Source organism: Emys orbicularis, chromosome 1 (assembly GCF_028017835.1).
Source record: "Emys orbicularis isolate rEmyOrb1 chromosome 1, rEmyOrb1.hap1, whole genome shotgun sequence".
Classification (NCBI taxonomy): Eukaryota; Metazoa; Chordata; order Testudines; family Emydidae; genus Emys; species Emys orbicularis.
In genome coordinates this window covers 151,542,591-151,570,508 of record NC_088683.1, presented here as the reverse complement: position 1 = coordinate 151,570,508, position 27,918 = coordinate 151,542,591, and the positions used below count along the sequence as shown (strand labels likewise).

Sequence of the window (27,918 nt, the reverse complement as noted above, 5' to 3'; positions counted from 1 at the left end):
CTGGGAGGGAGCGCACGCCGCAGCGCGCGGGCAGAGCAGGTGAGTGATCCGTGCAAGAGACCCAGCAAGAGGGGACGGAAGTGGAACAGCCTCAGCGCCCCTTACGGGGGGGGGGGAGAGAACAGTCAGTAAGTCACCCCCGGCGGGAACAGCAGCAGCTGGGGGCCTAGGAGCGCGGGGGACAGGGCCTGGGTCACCCGTGCAGCAGGCCTGGGCGGGGGAGCAGCCCGTGATCCCTGTGCTGGGCGCAGAGGTAGCCTGGCGCGTCAGGGCAAATGTGCCCTGGGAGAGCAGGGGCCATGCCCCACCCTGGCAGCCAGTGCCCCATAGCCCTGCCCTGCTTAGGGAGAGTGATGCCAGCCCACGTAGGGGAGCAGAGCCCCCTGGGGATGGCTAGGGGCGGGGGAGGTGAGTGGCAGCCTATAGCACCCTATGGGGTAGGGAGGAGGCATCCTGGGGACATCGAGGCAGGATGCCAAGAGTTATCTGGGATATACCAGTGCCTGGGTGGTAACGTGTCAGGAGGTGAAATTGCACCCAGCCCAGTGATGGACTATGGTGGGGTGGGACTGCTGGCTGCCAGCTGGGTGGATGAGGGTGTTCTTTCTAGGTTTGTTAATGCTGTCCTCCTCCCCCCCCCCCCCCCGTGCTGTGTGGGGAGAACTGGTGACCCTTATGCTGGGGCTTGTGTGTTTTCTTTCCCCTTTTTTCCTCTCTCAGGATGCTGGGTACATGTGGCATGCAACAACGTCACCAAGAGGTGCTAAAGAAGAACCGTGTGTTACTGGCAAAGCAGCTGGTGTTGAAGGAGTTGCTGGAGCATCTGATAGAGAAGGACATTATCACCATAGAAATGATGGAAACTATACAGGTATTCCTCACACTCCTGTTTGGCCTCAGCAGTTTGTATAATTTTGTCTTCTGTGAAATAGTGACATTACCAAACCCCGTGTTCATATTAATTTCAGGTTTGCAGTCTGAGCTGGTCTGTGTCCTCCTTCCCCCCCAGTACTTTGAAAACTCTGGCTATGCCTTCTCTGTTAAGGAAAAGCATTGTGTTCTAAAATAGTTTAACTAATATGTTAAACTTGATTTGGCACATATCATAGGCAAGAACAAGTCATATTTAAATAGGAGTTAGTTGGTTGAGGTCAACTGTAGGACACCGTGTCAATGATGAGGCAGCTGTGTAGAAGCTTAACCAAACAAATGTATATAAGAAGAGAGAACAGAATGCTATTTGCATCCACTTGCCATGTAAATAGCACTAATGTCAGCAGTGGGCAGAGCATAAATCCTCTCAGGTTTTTCTGTGAGGGGGTGGGGTCAGAGCCTCTATTTTTAATAGGTCGTGATGAAAGCAGTGGTTTTGACAAATAAGTAAAACAAAAGTGGATCTTCATGGAGCATGAATCTCATAAGTTGAAAAGGTGAACAAACTCAAGAAAGGTTTGGAGGTTATTTTTAAAACACAGATCTGATTGTCATCGGTGTGATATCATTGTAATCATATCTCTGCTATAGATGTGCAGTGTGATCTTTGCAAGTAACTTCACCCAGGGCTGGCTCCAGGGTTTTTGCTGCCCCAAGCAGCAAAAAAACAAAAAAACAAAAACAAAACCGCGATCAGCTCTACCGCCGCCACTTCAGTCTTCGGCGGCAATTCGGCGGCTGGTCCTTTGCTCCGAGAGGGAGTGAGGGACCACCGCCGAATTGCCACCGAAGACCCGGACGTGCCACCCCAATAGCGGCCGGAGTGCCGCCCCTCTCTGTTGGCCGCCCTAAGCACCTGCTTGCTGGAGCCGTCCCTGACTTCACCTCAACTCAGTTTCCCTAGAATAACACCTGCCTTCAAAAGGGTGCTATAATGCTGAAATACTTTATGTGCTTGTATATGGGGCCAATCCTGATTATGGCCATTAATTGCTTCTCCAATAAAATTGTTAAAAAAACTAATGTTGTGTAAACTGCTTTAAAAAGGTTGGATAGCAAGTGGTCTAATGATTACAGATAGTAACAGCACTTTGCTCTTCTTAGTACCTATCTTAGCTAGAGCAGTAGACTGATCAGTTGGGACAGTCATCTCTTATAAGTAGGGCTGTCAAGCGATTAATCATGCGATTGATCGCACTGGTAGTTTCCACATCAGAGTGTTGCTCTTTTAAGACTTCTGAAACTCCTCACCTCATCCCTCTCAGATTTTTGAAAGGTACTTCAAATTCTTAAACCTTTGGTCGAGTACTGTAGCTATCTTTAGAAATCTTACATCCGTACCTTCTTTGCATTTTGTCAAATCTGCAGTGAAAGTATTCTTAACTCAGCACATGTTATTCATTTTATCATCCGAGACTACTGTAACATGAAATATATGGCAGAATGCAGGTAAAATAGAGCCGGAGACATACAATTCTTCCCAAAGGAGGTCAATCGCAAATGTAATTAACGCATTATTTTTTTTAACGAGCATCATCAGCATGGAAGCATGTTCTCTGGAATGGTGGCCGAAGCATGAAGGGGCATATGAATGTTTAACATATCTGGCACGTAAATACCTTGCAATGCCGGCTACAAAAGTCCCATGCGAACGCCTGTTCTCACTTTCTGGTGACATTTTAAATAAGAAGAGGGCAGCATTATCTCCCATAAATGTAAACAAACTTGTTAGTCTTATCAATTGGCTGAACATGAAGTAGGACTGAGTGGACTTGTAGGCTCTAAAGTTTTGTTTTTGAGTGCAGTTATGTAACAAACAGATTTACATTTCTAAGTTGTGCTTTCACGATAAAGAGATAGCACTACAATACTTGTATGAGGTGAATTGAAAAATACTATTTCTTTGGTTTATATTATTTTTATTACAAATATTTGCACTGTAAAAATAATAAAGTGAGCAGTGTACACTTTGTATTCTGTGTTGTAATTGAAATCAATATATTTGAAAATGTAGAAAAACATCCAAAAATATTTAATAAATTTCAATTGGAATTCTATTGTTCAACAATGCGATTAAAACTGGAATTGCGATTAACTTTTTTTGAGTTAATTGCGTGCGCTAACTGTGATTAATCAACAGCCCTACTTATAAGCTAAAGCAACTAAAGTTGCTATAACTTTGCAAATTTTTCACTTTTCAGGCTGGAGTTTTTGGGGCTTCATCTCTGGTTTAAAGGGGAACAAATTGAAAGGTAGATCAAAAAGAGCTCCACTGTTTTGAACTACAAAGAGAGAAAAGGAAAAGAAATTCCCCGCTATAGAAATATTCCTGTGGACCTATTTTAAAAAACAGCATTAGTGATAAAACAATAGCTGACATTTAGCAAGGAGAAGAAATCTGAGTATCCTGCTCAAAATTGGTTTTGATTAGGTCAAGTGCTAGTAAATCTCACTATGTAGTTTGCAGCTCATAGTAGGTTCACCTTACAGAAGGCTGACGTGCACATATGTGTATAGCTAATTTACCTGCACAGTGTAAAAAATGTAGTGAAGTGCACAGAGTCCTTTGGACATCATTCATAAGGTATGTGGGATAGACCATTCTGATGAACTCCAGTTATAAATTTCCATGACATGGAGGTTCTAATTCCTACCGTTTTTCTTTTTTAAACCCTAAGAAATTTCATCCAAAAAACTGTTAATGCTCCTACAAGTGTTAATATTCCTTATTACATTTGTCTTTAATTATGCAAGCATATACTATTTCTCAAATACTATATCATAGTTCTTTTTTCTTACCAGTTTAGATACTTGTGTATAGCATCTTGTAACATTTTTCAAATTAACAGTATAAGCATAATGTTTCCTTAACTCATTTTCTGATGGATTTGTATATAGATGTATGGGACCTGGAACTGGGTGGTTGGGATATGATGGAAATTGTGTTTGAACGTAGAGTGTGGAATAAAGGAGGAACAGGATAGATACTGTACAGGGAAGTGGTGGGGTAAGAATCGTGTAGAGGAAAAATATGGAAGATACACAGCCTAGAGGGCATGATGATGGAGCATTTCAGATGAGGGAAGAGGATTTGAAACTCATTTTGAGATGTAATTAATGAATTCTGGAGGGTTTTTTTGTTCTGGTTTCTTAATTTTCTTATCTGTGGATCCAGGCCAAGGCTGGGAGCTTTAGCCAAAATGTAGAGTTACTGAATCTGCTGCCCAAGAGGGGCCCCACAGCCTTCTCAGCCTTCTGTGAAGCTCTGCGAGAAACCAAACAGCAGCACCTAGAGGAAATGCTCTTGAACGCCAGACCCAGCCTGAGCAATGGGATTGCAAGGGTAAGAGAGGACTACAAAATCAGGAAAATGGAACTCATTTGGGAATAGATGTGATCATGAAGGGCAGGTGTACCTTGAATGTAAACAAAAGAAATTTTTGGCTTTCGGAGAGAACCTGAGTGTAATAAGTGATAAGAAAAGGGTTGTGGGGATAATGTGAATTGGACTCATATACTGTGAAGAAGCATAAAGGCCTGAAAAGGTTTGTTGTGGTGGGTTTTTTTTAAGGGTTTTTTTAAGGGTTTTTTTTTTTTTTTTTTTACATTAAAATTTAGGTCCTGTCTAGGCTGGAAGATTCTCTGACTAGAGAGCTGGTGAAAGTGAGTTGTTATGAGGGGAAGGGATTTTGTTTTTGCTTTTTTTATTTACAGTGGCTAATGTTTGAATAAAGGAAGCCTTTGTTAAAGATTCAATACCAATACCATTACCATATTAACTAAGGTGATAAGATCTCTCAATAAGCACTTTATACTGGGGAAAGACCAGATTTTACAATCCTGATTGTTAAAAACAAGCAGAAAAATCCTTTTGGTCAAAATACAACACTTCCCAGGCATTCTTTATATGTCATAAAGAGGCAAGGGCAGGGGGAAGCACCAGCACAATTTAAAAAAAACCCTTTGAAAGTAGCCTAAAAGAGGGGAATATGGGGAGAGGGAGGTTGAGTGGGGCATATAGCTGAGATTAAAGATGAATCCAGAGAAGGTATCCTGAATGTGAGGAGGGGGAACTCTACAGGGGGATTCAGATGGGATTAGGTGAGCATGGAGAGGACGAGATCTTGAGTTTAAAGAAAACATAGCCTAATTTTCTTGCACCATGAATTCCTTGTGACTGAGATCTGGATCAGAGTTGGTGATCTAAAGGTTTAAAGCTTTATATTCAATTCCTCAATCCCTACAGTTCTGTACTGGACAGATTAACAGGAATCTTTGACTGGTGACTTCATGGATTTGTATGATCTCTTGCAGCTGGGCCAAGATTATGAGTCAAGTGACCCGTTCCCAGTTCGTGAATCCTGCCTCTCACCAAAGAGACCACGCCAGATTGGTGGTGAGTAATCCATGGCATAGTGAAGGTTGAATTGGCCATTTCTTCAAGGGGCAAAATAGACTACTTCTTGCTCTCCTTCCCCTAAATCGGGGGGGCCAACCTGAGTCTAAGAAGGAACCAGAATTTACCAATGTACATTGCCAAAGAGACACAGTAATACGCCAGCAGCGCCTCCCATCAGCTCCCCCTGCTCCCAGCACCTCCCACTCACCGGCAGCCCCACTTATCAGTGCCTCCCTCTTCCTCCCCAACCTCCCGATCAGCTGTTCTGTGGTGTGCAGGAGGTTCTGGGGGGGGGAGGAGCGAGGGCACGGCAGGCTCAGGGGAGGGGGCGAGAAGGGGTGGAGTGGGGACAGGGCCTGTGGCAGAGCCAGGGGTTGAGCAGTGAGCACCCCCCTAGCACATTGGAAAGTTGGTGCCTATAGCTCCAGCCCCGGAGTCGGTGCCTATACAAGCAGCTGTATATTAACTTCTGAAGAGCTGCTTGTAGCTCTGGAGCCACAGGTTGGCCACCCCTGCCCTAAATACTTTTTTAATTTAAAGTCCAGTTTTGTCTGTGAATCATTGCAAAGAAACTTCATTAGAAATTTTTCTGTGAGTGCAATTTTAGGGCCTGGATATGTAGTTGCTTTTAATGGTACCCCAACAGACAGGTTCCCTGCTTTCACTTCTGGTGCCCAGCTCCACCTTAGCATGGACCAGTGGCAGGTCTGGGCTGCCCCTGCCCTGGCCATGCAGTGTGACAGGTTGGACCCCTTAGGATGCCACCTGATGTGCTGAGATACCACTGAGCCCGCCTGTTATGCCAACCTGAGGCCCTTTTTACCTGTCTTGCTGAGCCAGGCCATTAAGCCTCCTCCAGCAAACACACAGGCAGGGCCACACCCAACTGCAGAACGAAACAGACACTGAGATCAGATATGGGAAGGCTCAGCTTAAGGGACTTGCCCAAGCACTCATGTGTCCACCTCCCTTGGAGTACAGACACAAAGGTATATTATGAAATCTACCTCCTCTTTCAATGTGGAGGAAAGTATGCACAACTTCTCTTCTCCCCCCCCCCCCCTGAAATTACAGAAACTGGGTTTAATAAGAAACAAAACAAATTTTATTAACTATAAAAGGCAGATTTTAAGTGGTTAAAGGGGTAGCAAACAGAACAAAGCAAATTCCTAAGGAAATAAAACCAAACACGCAAACTAAGCTTGTTTCACTAAAGAAATTGGTTACAAATAGTAATTTCTCACCGGAGATATTGTTGCAGGCAGATTATAGAAAGTTTTGAAAGGCAGATGCAGTGGTCTCCAGCTTGAAGCCTCAGTATTACTCACAAGCTAGACGCCCTTCCAGCTTGGGCTCAATCCTTCTCCCCCAGTTCAGTTAGGGTGGAGAGGCAGAGGAGACTCCTAATGATGTCACTCCCCTGCCTTATATAGCTCTTGTGTAAGGCGGGAACTCTTTGTCTTCTAGTGGAAAAACACTGCCATTCCAAAAGGGGAAGGAGGGGTATCTAGTACCAGGTGACTCGGACCCATGACTCTGCATGGCTCTGGTAGCCATTGACCGTAGGCTGTCTCCAGCGTCCACAAGAAGACTAAGTGCTTTCACAGTCCATTGCCTCTGCTAATGGCCCATTAGCCCTGTCTGGCTTTTCCATTGTTGTACCTGAAGAGCTGGTTGGGGCTGACACCCAAAGGAACAGATTTGAAATACAGAAACATAGTTAATATTCCTAATTTCAGATACAGAAATGATACAGGCATACAAATTGGATAATCACATTCAGTAAATCATAACCTTTCCAATGATATGTCCTATGAGCCATCTTGCATAAAGTATATCTCAATTATGTCATATTCATATCCTAAGCATATTGTCATAAAGAATATGGAATGAAACATCATGGGCAGGTCTGGGGCTGAGTGGGTGCCCCCATAGGTGCCGACTCCATGGGTGTTCCAGGGCTGGAGCACCCACAGAGAAGAATTAGCTGATGCTGCTCAGCAGCATCCACCGGCAGCCAAGCTCCCTCCTCCCCCAGCGCCTCTCACCTGCCGGTGGCTCCGTTGACCAACTCCTCTCCCTCCCTCCCAGCGCCTCCCGCTGCTGCAAACAGCTGTTTTGCAGTGTGTAGGAAGCTCTGGGAGGTAGAAGAGGGGAACGGGGCATGCTCTGGGGAAGAGGTGGGACGGGGAAGGCGGAGCGGGGGCAGGGACTTGGGGAAGGGGTTGGGGTGGGGGGTCGAGCACTCCTCGGCTAGCGAGGAATTTCAGTGCCTATGGGCGCCTCTCCCCTGGCTGCAGCAAGTCCTGGCTGGGCGGGTTCCCTGGGCACCTGCGTGGCGCTAAATAGGCTGCTGCATAGCCGCACAGCTTACAGGGAACTTAGCACATCATATCTCTTTTTATCCCTTGCTTAAAAGTAAGAATTAAAAACTTTTAATTAAAAAAATAAAAACTTCCTTTACATTGCTGAAATTCTAATTGACACACTGCCAATCTGTATATATCACACGGAATGTCAAAACAAATTGCACCACTGTTTTGCCTTAAAAGGTGCAGATTTTTTTAATGATTATAAAAAGTAAGTTTAAAAAACCCCAAAACTGGAATTGTTTAAACCGCTTAAGCACCGTTTTTAGAACTTTCATACGTACCATTCAAGTTATTTATATATCAGGATTATTGTTGCTTTTTGAAAAAAAATTCACAGAAAAACTGCTCACAGAACTGACAGTAAGCTGATACAACAGTGACAGCATAGGTGCCAAGCACCCATGGAGAAAAATTAGCGGGTGCTTAGCACCCACCAGCAGCCAAGCTCCCCTCCCTTCCCCCCCACTCCTGCTCACCCCCCCCCATCCCCGCTTATCAACTCCTTCCCCTCTCTCCTGTATGCAGCAGAGCAGCTGTTCAGTGGCATGCGGTGCAAGAGGTGCTGGGAGGGAGGAGCAGGGGAGGGGGCGGAAAGAGGCAGGGCAGGGGTGGAGCTGGAGTGGGAAGAGGTGGAGCCTTGGGGGAAGGAGTGGAGTGGGGTGGGGCCTGGGGCTGAGTGGGGATTGAGCACCCTTGGGGAAAATTAGAAGCTGGCGCCTGTGAGTGACAGTATGTGACATCACAGAACAACAAAACCTGTGAGTGTGATTCTCTGACCAGACTTGAGCCGGTGTACTACATCGGATTCGGGCAAGGGAGATAAACATATAGAAGAGAGAGGCTCAGTCAAAATATTTAGCAATTTCCTGAATAGGCTACTTTTAGTAAACTGACGAGAGATTTAGTGTTTTCCTGAAAATTACCACAGTCTGTTTTTATTATTATTTTTTTTTGCCCACCCAACAAAATACGCCTGCAACAAAATACATTTTACCTGTTCCCACTATTATGGCAGCTGGTTCTGCCATATTATGGGATCCCAGTCCCGCTGCAGGTGACTGAAAAGTGACTAAAAATGATCTCTTGGGAGACTGCTTCCTATATGTATTATTCAGTCATATATACTCATTTTAATAACTACAAAGATTCTACTGCTTTTTTTTTTTTCTCCTGCTGCAGAAACAGCATAGCTCAGAAGGCGTGATCTAGGTTCCCTTCCCTGTTGTGCAGTTCCAATTAATTCCTCTGATACAAAAGCCATTAAAAACAATGGGATTGCATGAGTGTCACTGAAGCATAATTGGTGGTGATGGATGAGGAGGAGAAAGCCCAGCTTGATAAATTAAACTGTGTCACTTGTCCACAACCCAGTTACCTTTAATGGGTTTGCATGGATGTAACTGATTGGAACTTGGTAAACAATTCTGTTGATGCACAAGAAGCAATAGGCTCCAGTTCCTTTCTCTGAGAAGTATTGTCTGTGCAGGGCAAACAGCAGTAAAAGCAGTAATAACTTCTCATTCATGTCACAGTGCTGGCCTACTGGATGAAAGATGAGTGGAAACATCTTACAGTAGAACCACACTTTAACATTAGGTAGTTAACATTTGTGCAGCGCTTTCAATATGCGAAGCACTGTATACTATGTCTAAGTAGCTATTCCATGTTAAATATGTTTTGCAGCCAGAACTTTCGTTTGTTCATTGCTGATTTCTGTATCTCTCAAATAGAGCTGATGGAGCATTCCTTGGATAATGGAGATGGTCCTCCTTGCATTCCGGTGAAGCCATGCACCCCAGAATTCTATCATGCTCACCAGCGCTTGGTGAGTACTTGGTGGGGCAGGAACTGAGGGAGTACTCACCCCTACAGGTGGGATGGTTGGATGAGCTGAAGAAAGAGCACACCACAAGCAGACTGGGTGAAGAAAAAATGCATTTTGGGCTGTAGATACATATTGACGCACATGTAACTCAAAGGTGTTACTTGCCATAGTCCACCTCATGTGGCTCCCACCAGCAAGAGTCAAAGAAAACCCTGGATCAGTGTCATAATCCTGTGCTACAAACACATGCCCCTGGAACTTCTTGAGACAGCTGTTCCAGTCTCACTCTTTATGCCAACATTCACAACTACATGTGCCTGTCAGTCCATGCACATGTGTTTCATCTGTGTTGGGGCTGACAAACTCTGCTGCTTTCGTTTTGTCTCAGCTGGAAAGGGAGGAGTTGTCATCCAGTTCCTGTGAGCCTGGGGAGCTATTCCGTACAAATCCTATGGGAGAAGCACCTAATCCTCCACGGTGGTCTGTATGTCTTAGTACCTGTTATGAATGATGGAGCCTTCACCCCATGTAGGAAGCCAAATAGAGTGTTTCTAGCCCAAGATGGTTTCTCTATCTGTACCTTTGCATCTCTTGTGCCCCAAAGGTCATGCACATCTCATCACAATAATGGAATGGGTGTGTAGTACTCTGTAACTTTATTTCTTTTCCCACATGGCTGGATTTACTTATTTTCTGCCCTTCTCTGTTGTTAACAGGCTTATAAGTTGATATCACAGCCCCGAGGCCTGGCACTCGTGCTCAGCAACATGCATTTCAGCAGTGAGAAGGACCTGGAGTTCCGTTCGGGTGGAGATGTGGATTACACTGCTCTGGAGATGCTCTTCAAGCACCTTGGCTACAGGGTGACTGTCCTGCATGATCAAACTGTGCAGGTGAGGAGGTTCCTTTGCTGCCTAGAGAGGGGTTGGGGGCTTGTAACTATTGCATTGGTGTCTTGAGGACAAGCTGAGAGTCAATGGAAGGGAAGGATGGGGCTGGGTAATGATAAGGGGCAGTGTCAATGAGACACTCTCTCCATTAGGATATGGTTGACAATATGATAGTGTTTGAGAGCCCCTGAATGGAAGGTCTAAGATTGTTTCCATATAAATATTTGTGTTGGAGAATATATGGTCTGTGAAGGATTCAGATCTTTAGGGATGTTACCTTATCACTGTCATACTCTTCAGTAGTAAAGCTGGGGGTTTAACTGCAGCTGTAGTATTTTTTTTCTTCTTAACATTTGTTACTCCAACAAGCTTAACTTAATGTTAACAAAGGACGTGGTTGTTTTGTTTTGTTTTGTTCTGGTTAAATAATCAGCATTTCTCTATTCCATTCTGAGGATCTTGTAGAACCTCACAAATATTCACTGATTAAACCTCACAGTGAGAGTGTGCAAGTCACTTCAGTTCACAAAATGGGTTAGTACTTCACAAAGTCTTGTGGAAATTAAGGTTAGAGGCTCTCTTAAAACCCAGGTCTTTTGACTTCCGGGCCTATGGTCTTGCCAGTAGACTTCTGTCTCCTCAGCAAACTTGTTCCTCATTTGCTAGTTCAGTAGGAGTGTTCTTCCCTCTGAGTTGGTACTGAACCAAATGATGCCCACTAAGGGGTGCTGTGCTGCTCCAGAAGCCATTTTCTGGATAACAGATCAAATCCAAGGACCTGTCTACTCATGGTTATTAAAGATCCATCCATTGTAAATAGTTCTACCATAGAAACAACAAGGAGTACAGTGGCACCTTAAAGACTAACAGATTTATTCTTAAGATGCATGGAGTGAAAATTACAGATACAGCCTGTATCTGTAATTTTCACTCCATGCATCTGAAGAAGTGGGGTTTTTTACCCACAAAAGTTTATGCCCAAATAAATCTGTTAGTCTTTAAGGTGCCACTGGACTCCTCGTTGTTTTGGTGGATACAGACAAACATGGCTACCCCTCTGATACTTGGCAGTTCTACCATGTTCATCACTGTTAGTATCTAAGTACCTGAGTTACCACGGGCACTTATCCCAAAAGCTGCCCCAGTATCCTGACCAGGTTCTGGCAAATTATATTCTGTCAACCTAAACTCCCTGTGCAGTGGTAATTGTCTATGGAATTTCTTATCTCTTAAGTGTCTGTGTCTCACACTTAAGGCACCTGAATTTCAGAAGTGGTTGAGTGATTCTTATGTAGAGCCTACAAAGTGTTTTTGGATCCTTAGGAACGAAAGATACTAAAGAAATAAGGGCATTTTGCTGCTGTTTAAAAGCATTAGAATATTCCTTCCTCCCTATCCTCCCCCTTAAATTAGGTTTGTGGTTCACTACTCCTGGGGGAATTCTGTGCCAAAAAATTCAAATTCTGTGCACAATAATTTTAAAATTCTGCATATTTTATTTGTGAAAACAACACTATATAATCATGCCAGTTTCAATTATTTTGGTAATTTATTTCAAAATACCTATCAGCAGCTGTGTCTGTAACAGTACAGACACAAATTCCTCCAGGAGTAGAGACTTAAAGAAACCCCTACGACAACCCAGTTCCTGTTTCTCTTCTCCCTCCCCCCCAGAGCCCAGTAGGGGAGCTAGACACCCACACTCCCTCCGCCCCCAGAGCCCAGCTGTGGGGTGTGTCCCCCAGTCCAGACACTTGTACGCACCCTCTAATCCCCAGACCCTACCTGCAGGCCCGCGCGCCCCCCCCCCCCCCCCCCCCCCCGCCCAGACACTTGCACACCCTCCCCCTCAGAGCCCAGGGATCGAGACGGAGAACAAGCCTGATGCTGGATCCCGGGCCTGTGTGGAGTTTCCTGCATGCTGCATCTTTTCAGGGTGTGCTCCCTCCCTCTTCCCCCCCGACAGTGTCTTTTACTTTCAAGCTGTGCTCTGCCAGGTCCAGCGGCCCCTAGTGGCAGCCAGCAGCTCATTTCTGTGGAGGAAAAGAAAATTCTGCACAAAAAGCATTAATTTCTGTGCAAATTCTGCATGCACAGTGGCACAGAATTCCCCCAGGAGTATCACTTGGCTCCTTCCACTCGTTTCCCTTTCTGAAGGGACCACTGAGTTTGTTTCTCTCCCTCCAGGAGATGCAGGAGGCATTGCAGATGTTTTCTCAGCTGCCAGCTCACCGAGATGTGGATTCCTGCATTGTGGCTCTACTCTCACATGGCATCGAGGGTGGGATCTATGGAGTTGATGGCAAGTTACTGCAGGTACCTTCCTACATATTAATCCCTTCCATAGCTTTAGGAAGCAGTACTGGGGGGGAGGGATATTGGCAGGGCAAGCAGGTAATGGGAGGCTGGAAGCACATGTGGAGTGGTTGGGAATTGGTGGGGAACTCAATGTAATACTGAGAAGAATCGCACGTAAGAAGCATAAAGGGAAACTATGGGAAATTGGGTGGTAATGAGGAGGCACATATGGAAGGAAGGGGGAAGTACCATGGGGATGTGCTTAGTTCTCTTCTTTCTTCTCACAGTTGCAGGAGATTTTCAGGCTCTTTGATAATGCAAACTGCCCAAGTCTCCAGAACAAGCCCAAAATGTTCTTCATTCAGGCCTGTCGTGGAGGTGAGTGATGCCAGGGATCATGAGGGCCAGATACTTGGCACAGCATTAAAGCTGGACTCTGGGTTATACACACACACACACACACCTTCCCATCCAATTTGCTGTCAACTCTCCTCTTTGCTTCTCTCAGGTGTAAGCGGAACCCACATTCACCTCCCTCTGCCCTGCCGCTGCCTCTGTTGCTCTGTAAGTGCCTCTCACTCTGCATGGGGTGTGTGCATTGAATCACAGCACCCTGGGAATGGCAAGTTCCATCATGGCATTTCTACTTGGGGCTTTCTCTTGCTGTGCCTGCATGGGGGAATAGGGGCATATAATGATATCATAAATCCCTGTGCAGTATGGAGTGATGCATCTGTACTCTGGAGTCTTGTCTGAAATCCTGCTCCTCCTCTCCCCTCTTCCCCCCCCTCCCCCCCGTGTCCTGGAGCTGTTATCTGCTCTTTCCCTATCCTGAGCTCCCAGAACTGGCTTCTTCTAATGTCGGAGCCCTTTCCTCTTACCTCCCTTCTGGTCCCCAAACCAGTGTTCCCTCTAATTTTTTTATGTCCATTACGGAATGAATTTATGTGCACCAATATGGAGGTGATGTGGGGTGGGGTCGAGGGGTTTGGAGTGTGGGAGGGAGCAGAGGGTTGGGATGCAGGGGGGATGAGGATTCTGGCTGGGGGTGTGGAATCTAGGGGGGCAGGGATGAGGGGTTCAGGGTGCAGGAGGGGACTGAGGCAGAGGGTTGGGGTGCAGGCTCTGGGGATGAGGGGTTTGGGGTGCAGGCTGCCTCTGGGCTGCGGTGGGGAGAGAGGATTCCCCCCAGCTCTCTCTCGCTGCAGCAGCTCGGGGGTGGGGGAGGGGCGCCTCTCCTGGGCCATGGCAGCTCCGGCAGGGCTGGGCTGGACTGTGCCGGGGGAGTAGCTCCTCTCCCCGGCAGCTCTGGTAGGCCTGGGCTGGGCCAGGGGAGAGGCTCCTCTCCCCGGCTGCGGCAGCTCTGGTGGGCCTGTGCTGTACCGGGCTGGGGGACGGGCTCCTCTTCTGGGATGTGGTAGCTCTGGCGGGCCTGGGCTGGGGCTGGGGGAGGGGCTCCTTTTCTGGGATGTGGTAGCTCTGGTAGGCCTGGGCTGGGCTGGGGGAGGGGCTCCTCTCCCCGGCAGCTCTGGCGGGTCTGGGCTGGGGCCGGCTGGCAGAGGGGCCTGCTTTGATAGCCCGCTGCGCATCTTACAGGAACTTAGCCCTAAACCCTCATCCGTGTCTCTTCCCACCTCTTTGTCTCCTTCTGTTCCTGAAGTGCTTTCCTTTCTCCATCCATGCGCTATGTCTACTCTTACGGCAGCATGTAGAGTATATACACTGCACACACCCCTAGCACGCTTATAAATAGAGTAGTTGATATGGTACTGTTTAGGTGAGTAGATACCTGCCTGAACCTTAGGATGTATACCCTGTGCGGCTCTCTACATGCCCAAGCAATGCCTTCCAGTTTTAGCAGTGTAGTGTCCCACTGCTGGAGCCTTTTCCCCACAACAGTGAAAGGCTGAAGCAGCAGGGAAAGGCTTGTGCAGTGGGGAGGCAGCTGGGAAAGGCTCTGGCAGGTGGAGCTGACGGAGCCTTTCCCTGCTGCCTTTCATTGCCAGATGTAACTCCACACCACAGCCTGCATTTCACAGCTGTGTGTAGCTGCATGTCATTACTCCCAGAGGAGGAGTTCATCACAGCACCCTGCCCATGGAGTCAGGTTAGGACAGAGTGGGGCACATGGGGCTTCTGGGGGAGTGTCACTGGGGGGGTTCAGAATGGCTAGTGTGGGGTGGGAACAGACTGAGGCATAGGCTCAGGAGCTAGTGGGGTGACAGCCTTGAACCAGGGGCTGAATGGGAGTGGGGGTGCAAGGTCACATAAGGAGGGCGGGAGGGGGGCTGCAGGGACACATGGGGATGCGGGGAGGAGGCTGCAGACACCCATGGGAATGGACGGCGGGTGCCAGGACAGGGACAGATGTGCCTGACTGAATGGGAGAGGCTTGGGGTCTACATGGGGGAGGCTCCCCAACTCCCTAACAATCCCTCCCTCTCCCCCCCCCCCCCCCAAAAAAAACCAAAAACCAAAAAAAAAACTATACTTCACACCCACACCCAACAACCCTCCAGGTTCACTCCAGGCTCCTTCCCTCTCCCTCAGCTCCTCCGTTACCTCTGACTCCCACAAGCTTTTTCACTGCTTCTGACAGGTGCAGGAAATACAATTTGGTATTGTAATTTAAATGGATTACTCAAAGTTCTGTATTAATATGCCTAGTAAGGAATCTATTTGTGTAATAAAAAAAAAAATTACCAGAATCTCTTTTTTGGTCTGTATTGTTACAGACATACTTGCTGACAGATATTTTGAAATAAATTACCAAAATAATTGAAACTGGCATGATTATATTGTGGTGTTTTGACAAATAAAATATACAGTATTTTAAAATATTGTGCGTAGAATTTTTAATTTTTTGGCTTGGAAATCCCCCAGTAATAATATTACATGTACCCCACATGCTGCCACCAGTGTCGACAAAACCACAGTCTCCTACTGGCCTCATTGCCCCTTTTCCAGTATCCTCTTAATCTTGTAGCTGTCTCCTTTTTCTCTACTGTGCTGTCGCCATCACACTTACCTCTTCTCCATGCTTCTCACTTCTTGGTCCCTTCATAACTCCAACATGGCCCTACAGCATGCGGACCCTTCCCAAGTGATATCCTCCTTTTGGCCCTGTTGCTATGATACAATCCAACACAGCCTCGCTGTCTTTCTGTCTGTCAGTGGCAATGAAGTCTGAAGATGCCTGTTGAAGTCTCTATCCCTCTTCATTGTTGCTTGTAACTTCCTTACAAATTTTCCTTTTGGGCTGAAAGTTCATGTCTGGAGGTGGGAGTGTTTAAGCAAAATTAAGTCCACCATTTGAGTTTGGTGAATTTAATTCAGACTTGGAAAATCTCTGAAATAGATTTTTGTAACTGGACCTCAATACGAATGTTTGGGCAAAAAGGTGTTCAGATGATCTTTTTTTAAAGTATCATAAAGACTTGAAGTTATGCTGTAGTACATGTAGAAACTACATACAGTAAGATTTTTGTGTGATTATAACATTTTCCTGTGTTGTGCCAGCAGATGCTCTCTTGTACAGAAGTGAAAATGCATCTGAGTTACCTGCAAATGGTTTTTTTTTTTTTTTTTTTTTTTAAAGGAGCTTGTACCCTTTTTTAATTCTTTCTGATGTAAAGAAGGTCTGAAAGGTTCTTTTTGTTTTAAAGCATCTCCTCCAGCCCCTCTCCTCCTCCACTTATTTTTCCATTAGAAATATCTACTCTCATCTACCCTGTTCTTGCAGGAGGTCTTTGGTCTTTAAAGATGACTAGAGAGTATTTAGGGTATGACCATACAAAGACTGAAACCTGAGCAATTGAGAAGACAGCTTTATTTATTTATTTATTAGTCAATTTAAAATTCTTAATTTTTCTGGTTTTTGTTAACATCTGCTTAATGTAAATGCCTGACTAATAATTGGGAGAAAACAAGCTGGGGGAATGGGTAACATAATGACAAATGAAATTCAGTGTTGATGCATGCTAACTAATGCACATTAGAGGGAAAAATTTAAACTACTTATATGCCTTGTAGGGTTCTAAATTAACTGTGTCAATTCAGGAAAGGGACCTAGGCAGCATTATAGACAGCTCAGTGATGACCTCTGTTCAATGTGCAGCTGTGGTTTTAAAAAACAAACAAGATGCTTTGATGCATAAAGAATGGGATCAGGGTGGATTTGATTTAAATCAAATTGATTTAAATCATGATTTAAAACACTAGTCAAGAAGACTCTATTTAATCATGGATTTCTACATAAAAGTGCATTCTTGTTGATTGTTATAACCTTAATACATATTCTTCACAACTCAGATATAGATGTAGGTTTCATTTTTAGAAAGTACACACTATACATTTTTTAAGTGATTTATTTTGAAAACTTTTCAGATTAGTTTTACAGCCATATGAGAAAATGAATGATGGTTTAGTTATTTCATTTACCAAAGGTAATTGAAGCAGATATTTATGAAGTCACTGGGAGGTGAACTATCTCCAATTCAACAGGCTAATCATTAATATTTGGAGGATTTTCTTGCCATCTTGCACTAGGAGGCGAACATCACCAGACAAACATTTAAATTTTTATTTAACTAAAACAACGTTATGTATTCTGGATTCTTTCTCTTCAACAGCAAACATATAATATTTTAACAAAACAAGCATATGAAATTTGAATTTAGTTAAACATTCGGGTTTTTTAAAATCAGGTTTGTTTTTGTTAAAATTGTTTTTAACTAAAATAGTTTAATTTTTTTTTTTAAATATTTTATTTAATTGACTATGTCAGCCAGGTCAACATGAGAAACTTAAAATATTGGCTTCTGCAGCTAACTCAGTCGTCTTCACCTTCATTTTCCTGTTTGTTCATAATCTGGAAAAGAAAAACAAGCTTTCCTGCTTTTTCAGGTCCCAAACGATTTCTCAATTTGGAATGAATTAGTCCAAAGGAAGAAAATCTTCTTTCTACGCCGGCAGAAAAGTGCTGTTAAAAGTGAGATTATCACTTCAACAGTCTCTGAATCCAACTGCTTAAGTGACTTCCACCAGTTCACTGGTGTGACTTTCTTTAAAACATCATCAGCAAACATATATTTCTTGAAAGGTTCACCCTTAGCTCTGAAGTTTTATAGTTGGCATTATGGAGGGATGATTGCTGGATGTCCATGTCATAGCCAACTCCTCTTCTTCAGCAGTTAAGGTTTGACACTGGGACCAAATGTTGAGAATATTTGCAAGAAAATGAGCTGGAGATAGTGCTTGTCCCATTTGTTTTTTAATGCTTGTAATTTAACTCTGTCGTTGCATATTTCTCTTTAAGATCTCTCAGTTCCTTCCAAATTTCAACAGTGTCGGCAATAAAACAGCTATTTCCCTGCATTTTGTTCAAGGCTGCAGAAATAGGCTTGTGTTCAACATTTCTCTTAAGCCCCATGTTGAGAACTTTGGCTGTGACAGTGCCATCTATTTTTTTCCACGATTTTGTTCACAAACTGTCATCAGATTAGGCCAGTTCTTGATATAGTGCTCAAAACAGTCCACTACTGAGTTCCATCACGCGTCTTGTGGGAGAGTTAGCTTGGTTCCTCCCACTTTTTTTTTCAGAGCAGCTGCTGCAAAGTGGTTGTTACGGAAGTATTTTGCAATTTCAACAACATTAGCCTTTATTTCTGGAACACTGAAGTCTTTGGCTAGGAGGTGCATCAAATGAGCACTGCAACCATATGTTATTAGCTTGGGTCTCTCTTCACTCTCTTCTAAATCTCTTATCATCTTGGATACATTTGCAGCATTGTCTGTGACCAAGCTGCATACTAGACATTTGAATTTTTTTCCCCACAGTTTCTTATAGCTTTTACTGCTACTTGTAAGTATTCTGCTGTGTGTACATTTCCTGATGTATCAATTGTTTCTGTAAGGAAGACATTCCCTTCTTCTGTTGTCACACAAGCACATACAACAGGATCATTATGGACATTGCTCCACCCATCAAAACTCAGGTTAACAATTTTACCCTCTAGACCTTTTGTGCACTGCTCAATTTCTCTTTCGTACACTTTATCCAGCAATTTGCCTGTGACATCTGCTCTGTTGGGTGGACTGTATCCTGGTCTTAGTGACTGAACCATATTAATGAAGTGTGGGTTCTCAATTATGTGGAAAGAAGAGTTCGTTGCATAAACAAACCGGGCAATTTTTTCATCAATTACCTCTTTTTGTAATCTGCTGGTTCTTATCACAAACTTATCTATGGTTGTTTCTGGATGATGGAGATTTTGTTTTTTCCTTTTTGCTATAGGTGATATACTGTACATACATGATGTGACTGAAACACTATCATTGGCAGATAACTCTGAAACTATAGAAAATGATGGTGATCTTGAAGGTGGATAGTCTTCAGAATCCTGTATGTTGAGGATGGATTCTCCTAAACAAAATAAGTTAATGCAGTTATTTAATTATTATTACCATACTGCTCATTTAGTATTATTCATTGCATTCACTGACACTCAGTACTACTTTAAAGGTGAAATTGTAAAAGGAAGATCTGCCTATTTCAGCTACTTATTTTTTATCACAACTGCATCTAAAATGATAGTACCATAGAGTAACAACTATATATTTTTTTTGTTCAAACATGGGAATTCAAGAATAGTTCAGAAGGAAGGCAGGCAGTCCTTAAGAAAGAAGTATGAAATAAAAAAGTCTACCAACCTGAAGATCCTGCATGTTCAAACATGTTCCTTTCATCCTCTTCAACGCAGCTTCCTCCTGAGAAGGAACACTTCTCATGATGTTTCATTTGGGCAACCAGGCCTTGCATTTCTCTGTTGCACTGCTTGCATTTTGCACACATGCCTGTCTTACCCACAGGTAGAGGAACTTCATTAAAATATTCCCAAACTGGCGCTCTCTTATGGCCTGCTGCCATTATAGATTTTCCCTTCTAGTGAGAGAACGGTATGGTAGATCTCAAATCAATGAAGGCTACACTCAGAAAGACCTCAGACTTCTGGAATATGCTGCTCAAACAGTTTCACTTTTGTTTCTACTGCCTGTCCCTCCCTTCTCACATTTATCTCCAAACTTATTCTCCTTGTCCACGTCTATTCTGCCCCCAACAATCTTCTATCCATTGAACTTTTTGAAACTTTGCACTTTTAGAGAGAGGTAAGGGATTGACTCTGTATACAAATTTGCAGAGGGACAGTAGGGTTGAGGGCTGTTATTTCTCACCTCTATATATTATTTATTTTAAAACATTTTTGCTGTTAACAAGCATGTTATCTCTGGAAACACAAATCCACAGTTTGAGAACTGCAAAACTAAGCATCTCTGATGGTATCGTCTAGACTGAGCACTGAGTCCCAGTGGGTAGATAGAAAGATTAACCTAAATAATCTATACAGAAGCCCCTGGAACCCCATAAGATGAACTATTGGAACTCATTTACAAACCTTTTCTTAAACATTACATGAATATTGTCTTATTGTCTTATACTATAGAATTAAAATTTATAATCCCTATTCCATGATGAGATACCTTTGAGCTATTATGTATCTTAATTAAAACTATCTTTAGATTGGATTTTTTTTATAAAATGCTTTTTGAGGGAAAAACCTATTTAAATAAAAAAAAATCTCATTTTTGATTAAAAAAAAATATATAAAAAAAATCATTGATTTTTATCCACCCTGAATGGGATGCAGCCTCATATGTATAATGTCTGTGTTCAGCATTGGTCATCCCATCTCCAAACGGATATTGCAGCATTAGAGGGGTTCAGAAAAGAGAGGAGAATGATTAAGGGCCTGGAAAAACTCTTGTATGAAGAGACTGAAAAGATTGGGATTGCTTTCTTAAAAATGAGACAATGGGGCACATGATAAAAGTCTGCAGTGACGGGTCTGCAGAAGGTAGAGCGAGTAATTCTGTTCTCCTGTCTCCTAACAAAAGGACAAAGGGAAAGTCAATTACATTAAAAGGTGTGAAATGTCACACAATAAAGAAATACTTTTTTGGATTGTGGAATTCTGTCACTGGCAGTCATTGTGCCCAAGATCCAAAAGGAGACTGGATATCATAGAACTGGAAGGGACCTCAAGAGGTCATCTAGTCCAGTCCCCTGCACTCATGGCAGGACTAAATATTATCTAGACCATCCCTGACAGGTGTTTGTCCAACCTGCTCTTAAAAATCCCCAATGATGGAGATTCTACAACCTCCCTAAGCAATTTATTCCAGTGCTTAACCACTCTGACAGTTAGGAAGTTTTTCCTAATGTCAAACCTAAACCGTCCTTGCTGCAATTTAAGCCCATTGCTTTTTGTCCTATCCTCAGAGGTTAATGAGAACAATTTTTCTCCCTCCTCCTTGTAACAACCTTTTATGTACTTGAAAACTGTTATGTCCCCTCTCAGTCTTCTCTTCTCCAGACTAAACAAACCCAATTTTTTCAACCTTCCCTCACAGGTCATGTTTTCTAGACCTTAAATCGTTTTTGTTGCTCTTCTCTGGACTTTCTCCAATGTGTCCACATCTTTCCTGAAATATGGTGCCCAGAACTGGACACACTACTCCAGTTGAGGCCTAATCAGCACGGAGTAGAGTGGAAGAATTACTTCTTGTGTCTTGCTTACAATACTCCTGCTAATACATCCCAGAATGTTTGCTTTTTTTTTTGCAACAGAATTACTGTTGACTCATATTTAGCTTGTGATCCACTATGACCCCCAGATCCCTTTCTGCAGTACTCCTTCCTAGGCAGTCATTTCCCATTTTGTATGAGTGCAACTGATTGTTCCTTCCTAAGTGGAGTACTTTGCATTTGTCCTTATTGAATTTCATCCTGTTTACTTCAGACCATTTCTCCAGTTTGTCCAGATCATTTTGAATTTTAATCCTGTCCTCCAAAGCACTTGCAACCCCTCCCAGCTTGGTATCATCCGCAAACTTTATAAGTGTACTTTCTATGCCTTTATCTAAATCACTGATATTGAACAGAACTGGATCCAGAACCAATCCCTGCGGGACCCCACTCGTTATACCTTTCCAGCATGACTGTGAACCACTGATAACTACTCCCTGGGAACGATTTTCCAACCAGTTATGCACCCACCGTATGGTAAGCTCTATCTAGGTTGTATTTCCCTAGTTTGTTTATGAGAAGGTCATGCGAGACAGTATCAAAAGCCTTACTAAAGTCAAGATATACCACATCTACTGTTTTTTTCCCTCCCCCCCCCCCCCTCCCCCAAGAGTTGTTACCCTATCAGGTTGGTTTGACACGATTTTGTTTTTGACAAATCCATGTTAACTGCTATCACCTTATTATCTTCTAGGTGTTTGCAAGTTGATTGCTTAATTATTTGCTCCATTATCTTTCCGGCTACAGAAGTTAAGCTGACTGATCTGTAATTCCCCGGGTTGACCTTATTTCCCTTTTAATAGATGGGCACTATATTTGCCCTTTTCCAGTCTTTTGGAATGTCTCCTGTGTTCCATGACTTTTCAAAGATAATTGCTAATGGCTCAGATGTGTCCTCAGTCAGCTCCTTGAGTATTCTAGGATGCATTTCATCAGGCCCTGGTGATTTCAAGACATCGAACTTGTCTAAGTAATTTTTGACTTGTTCTTTCCCTATTTTAGATTCTGATCCTACCTCATTTTCACTGACATTGACTATATTCGATGTCCAATTGCCACTAACCTTCTTGGTGAAAACCGAAACAAAGCACCTCTGCCATTTCCACATTTTCTGTTGTTGTTTTTCCCCCCTCGTTGAGTAATGGGCCTACTCTGTCCTTGTTCTTCCTCTTGCTTCTAATGTATTTGTAGAATGTTGTCTTATTTCCTTTTATGTCCCTAGCCTGTTTGATCTCATTTTGTGCCTTGGCTTTTCTAATTTTGTCCCTACATACTTGAGTTATTAGTTTGTATTCATCCTTTGTAATTTGACCAAGTTTCCACTTTTTGTAGGACTCTCTTTTGAGTTTTAGATCATTGAAGATCTCCTGGTTAAGCCAGGATGGTCTCTTGCCATACTTACTATCTTTCTTACGCAGTGGGATAGTTTTCTCTTGTGCCCTTAATAATGTCTCTTTGAAAAAATGCCAACTGTCTTCAATCCCTTAGACATGGGATTTTACCTACCAGCTCCCTGAGTTTGCTAAAGTCTGCCTTCTTGAAATCCATTGTCTTTATTGTGCTGTTCTCCCTCCTACCATTCCTTAGAATCATGAACTCTACCATTTCAGGATTATCCATAAAAATGTTCAGAGTTCTCAACTAATGCTAACAAATTCTGGAAGGGATGTTAAGCATACTTAAGATAGTTAAAGACCTGCATGAGACCTAATGTAGGGGGGACTTTATCTCCCATCAGCCTGCTGTGATGTTCTTACACTTTCCTTTGAAGTAGCTGGAGTTGGCTACTGTCGGAGACAGGACACTGGACTAAATGGATCTTGAGTTTGATTCAGTATGGCAATCTCTGTTCCCATGCTCCCCTTCAGGTCTTTTCATTTAAGGATTGAGAGAGCTTGCAGTTCAGATCTGAGTCTTCCAAAGAGCACTTGGCAAAAAGCACTGAAGACACCAGGCTTTATATCCTTGAAATGTCTAAGGTAGAAAACACGCAGGAGGGGAAAACATGTTAAAAAGAAAACCAAAATCCCTTCAGTCTTCATACGTTATAAAGAACTAAAAAAGAACCACTATTTTTTTTTTTCTTTGCAGGTCCCCTTTAGATGTATGGGGTAGAGGGGAATGCAGAACTCAGGTCATTCCTTGGTCTGGTCAGACTGAGTCAGTTCATTGCAGCGAGCTGTACGCTAGCATTTTTTGGTATCCCCAGCTATTCATGCAGTTTCAAGGCTCTAATTTTTAAATAGTGTTTCTAGTCTTCATGGCTGTATAGAGAATCTGTCCAAACGTACAACCAGTGCAGGGATTCCTGATTTCATCTACAGATAGAGAAAACTAATAGTTTTAAATGGGTTCTGTTGGAACTGTTGACATTGTGAACTGCTATTTTAGCTGAAACATCCTGGGATTGAGGGGAAGATTTGGGATTTTAGTTGGGATTTGGAGTTGTGTCCAAGGTTTAAAGAGAATGCTGCCACTTCCCAACACACTCAAATTCTCAGTGATTATAAAGCTATGCTACCGTAATATATAGACATTGAATAAGAGGCAGTGATACTAAATTAACTACAATAGTAGTGTGGGCTTAGTCAGCACTATATTAACAGAGTTACTATTGCTTCCAGTAATCACAGAAGACCAAATGTAGAAGGAAAGAGGAGTTTAAATGTTATAGGCAAGGAAAGAGATTTTCTGTTGAAATTTGAGAAAACACAGATACAGAAATGCAGGAGCTGTAGAGAAGTGTTCTTGCACTAACAGCTGTGGCGTTGGGTCCTGGACAAAGGAAGCCAGCATTATACAAGCAGATAGAGCTCAGTGACGGGGGGAATATGAGAAGACTGCACAACAGGTTTGGGAGTAACTTGTTTCCCTGTTTTTGTTTTTTTGTGTCTCTCCCCCCCCCCCCCCCTCAGATGAGACAGACCGGGGAGTGGATCAGAGGGATGGGAAAGAGCGCTCTGACTCTCCAGGCTGCGAGGAGAGTGATGCCAACAAAGAGGAGAATCCCAGGCTGCGTTTGCCCACACGTTCTGACATGATCTGTGGCTATGCCTCTCTGAAAGGTATCAGGGAGGGTCCCATGGAGGTGTCTGTCTCCCTGTCTGTGAGGGTATTAAAGGTGGTAGCCCTCCTCTGAGCTTCAGCAGTTCCCCTGTGTGTGTCCCCTAGAGACTTCCTTCTCTGGATCTCCCTGTGTTTGTCCCTCTCTATTTTCACCATGGGCTGATGCATTTTTTATGTTTTCAGGCACTGCTGCCATGCGAAATACCAAGCGTGGATCCTGGTATATTGAGGCTCTCACTTCTGTGTTTGCCGAGGATTCTCAAAACATGCATGTGGCTGACATGTTGGTGAAGGTAAGCTGAGACACCCCTCTCCTACATTTGCCTGATTCTTGCAGTGTCTTATGCTTCAAGTTCTTAGGCCTGAGTTGCCCGCAGAAGAGTGCTCCTGCTTCACACGCTACAGCAGAGGTTCTCAAACTAGGGGGCGTGCACACCTGGGAGAGGTGCAGAATGTATTCTGAGGGGACGTGAGAAGCTTTAGGAGAGCAGTAGCTGCTGGCCAGGCACCCAGCTCTGAAGACAGCGCCATCGCCAGCAGCAGCGGAGGGTGGCAATGCCTGGCCAGCAGCTGCCGTTCTCCACTCTGCCTTCAGAGCTGGGCAGCGGTATATACTTGTATGGTGGTGGCGTGGAGGGCATAAACAACTACAAACACACAGAAGGGGGGCTGCAATCAAATAAGTTGGAGGAAAAACTGCTCTATGGTACCTCCTGCTGTGAATGGCCATGGCAGAGCCCCCTACATCCATTGCTCCTGCACCATTATCTATAGAGCCTCCTGCTAGGAGGAACTGAGGCAGTTCCCTTGAACTAATTCTCTATGGTGCCTTTACCTGAGAGAGCCTTGGATTGGATTAACTGGTTGATCTGTTTGTTGGGGCTTGTATCACTTATACCCCAGGAATGAAGTTTTCCTTAGCTCTGTTTCCTTTGTTTCTCAAACCGCCTCCTGTTTCTTTCATCTTTCAGGTGAATAGACTAATCAAGCAGCGAGAAGGCTATGCCCCTGGCACAGAGTTCCACCGATGTAAGGAGATGTCAGAGTACTGTAGCACACTCTGCAAAGACCTTTACCTATTCCCTGGCTATGTTCCTAGGAACTAACCCTGCTGTTCTTGTTCTGACGGATGTTCTGACAAAGCTTTAATGTGGACAGCCATACTTTTACTGCTGTCAGTCTGGGCATCTGACAGCGCAGCCCACAACAGGAAGTGTCCCTTCAAGATTGGGTGCTCTTCCTGCTTGTGTGAATCTCGCTAACTCCTCTCTGTCTGGGAGAATCTTACAACTGTTGGTGACCCCCAACTCAGTTCAAGGTTTAAAATCTTAATGTTCCACTGGCTTGTCTCACTTTTAGCTGCTGGGCCAGGGGGAATCAATGGGGGAATCAGGGCAGTGATTGCAGCACCTTCTGAATGAAAGGAAACCTGTGGGCATTGGTAGCCAAGAATATGAAATCAGAATCAGCCTTTCCTTTTTAAATTTTGGAAAACTTGGGTCTGTTTCTAAAGAAAATTAAGTTCTACATCGTTTTTATAAATTGCTGCTTAATTTTTTTTATACCGTTTAACTTGTTATGACTTTTTAAAAAGTTCTCTGCCTGGTTTCCCAAGCAGCAGGGTCTACAGCTGTGAAGGACAGGAAGGGTTGCCCCTCCCTGAAGTCAGGAGAGACCTTCCTCCCAGTAAAACAGAATCTCTCACTACTGAAAGTCCCATGGTGAAGGTTTTCTCTTCATTTCCAGTATACACCCGAGTTTGACACACTCATCTACTTTGGTTTGGTGTTTTTGTTGTTGTTGTTTTGTTTAAGTCCTGATATTTTGCATGTGTTTTCTATAGCCATAGGAGAGAATTTCAGATTAGCTGGAAAAGACATTGTTGAGATCTAGCTCTGAAAGCAAAGGTATGTTTCTATTTTAGAAGTCTAATTCTGTCTTGGAAATATTTTGAATCTGGGAACTCCAGGCTTGTTTCCCTCATGAGTTCCAAATGTGAGTTAGTGCACAGTTTTTGTAATACCCACATCTAATTCCTATGGTTTTCTGACCATTCAAATACTTCAGCAGGCTTCTGATGAGTCTATAAACTGTGCCAGGCTTGTGGATTCCTTGTCTTTTGTTTAAGAAATGTATAAATCTTTTTCTTTGCAAAGAGCCTGTCACTTCGTTTCTTCATCACAGTGATTTTCTTTCCGTTTAAAGTTTCTTTAAAAAACGGGGGGAGTTGCAGAATTCAGCTTCACTCCCCCCCATTAACTTTTGCTTCCCCAACTATGGGCAGCTAGAGATCTTTGCTTGTCCACTGTTCAGTCCACAGGGCCAGTCAGAGAGAAGAGATGGAGTAGGACACTCCATCTGTTGGAATCTATCTATGCATTCTCTTTTCCAGTACAGTAACTCCTCACTTAAAGTCGTCCTGGTTAACGTTGTTTCCTTGTTACATTGCTGATCAATTAGAGAACATGCTCGTTTAAAGTTGCGCAATGCTCCCTTATAATGTTGTTTGGCAGCCGCCTGCTTTGTCCTCCGCTTGCAGAAAGAGCAGACCTTTGCAGCTCACTGGTGGGGGTTTGGAACCAGGATGGACCAGCAGCCCCCCTATCAGCTCTCCACTCCCCTAAGTTCCCTGTGTGGCAGCTGCCCAGCGGGCTATCAATTGCTGGCAGTTCAGCTGTCCCTCCCCCCACTGCCATGTGCTGCTCCTGCCCTCTGCCTTGGAGCTGCTCCCGGGAGCCTCCTGCTTGCTGTGTGGGGGGAGAGGTAGGGGAGAAGAGGGGTGCTAATGTCAGGGTGTCCCCTTCCCCCCTGCTCCGCTTACCCCATCTCCGTAGGGGCGGGGGGTGGAGGGGGTGAACATGACAGGGCTCAGGATGGAGGGAGCTTGCTAGCAGCAGCTGCTGTTTCAACTTGCTGATCTACTTAAAAAGGCAATGTACTTAGAGTGGGGTCAGCGTACTTAAAGGAGCAATGTGCAACACACACACACTCTCTCTCTCTCTCTCTCTCTCTGTCTGCCATGCTGTCTCCCTGCCCTCCATTTGTGCTGCCTTGTAGAGTGTGAGGCTACATTAACAACAATGTGTTAACCCTTGAGGGCTCAGCCAAGTGCTAGTTCATCATTCAGCAGCAAGGCATTCCCTGGGAAATATCCCTCCCTCTGACTCCAGCACCTCAACCAAGCTTCGCAATCATCATTGCTGATGATTTAACAATATTAAATTGTTATTTAAAACTTATAGTGTGTGTATATAATTTATTTACATTAATTCTTATGGGGAAATTGGCTTCACTTAACATCATTTCGCTTAAAGTCACGTTTTCCAGGAACATAACTACAACGTTAAGCGAGGAGTTACAGTACTGTAATTGTCTCCCACTTCAGGACCTGCCCTGGAGTGTGATCAGGGAGATAGAGGGCCATTCTGCACTCTCCCTTTGTTGTCCTCTTGTGTGTTTCATGGCAAGCAAATCCCAGGAGTGCTGGATTA

General features: G+C 44.0%; 1 protein-coding gene across 1 annotated transcript; it reads left to right on the top strand.

Moving 5' to 3' along the window:
• Positions 1–25,533, top strand: CASP2 (caspase 2). Its single transcript, XM_065401787.1, has 11 exons — positions 1–39; positions 721–871; positions 4,109–4,276; positions 5,248–5,329; positions 9,435–9,529; positions 10,246–10,422; positions 12,607–12,735; positions 13,005–13,095; positions 24,277–24,426; positions 24,611–24,720; positions 25,399–25,533. Exons 2-11 carry the CDS (start codon positions 722–724, stop codon positions 25,531–25,533), a joined length of 1,287 nt encoding a protein of 428 aa, XP_065257859.1. The 5' UTR covers positions 1–39; position 721.
• The last annotated feature ends 2,385 nt before the right edge of the window (positions 25,534–27,918 follow it).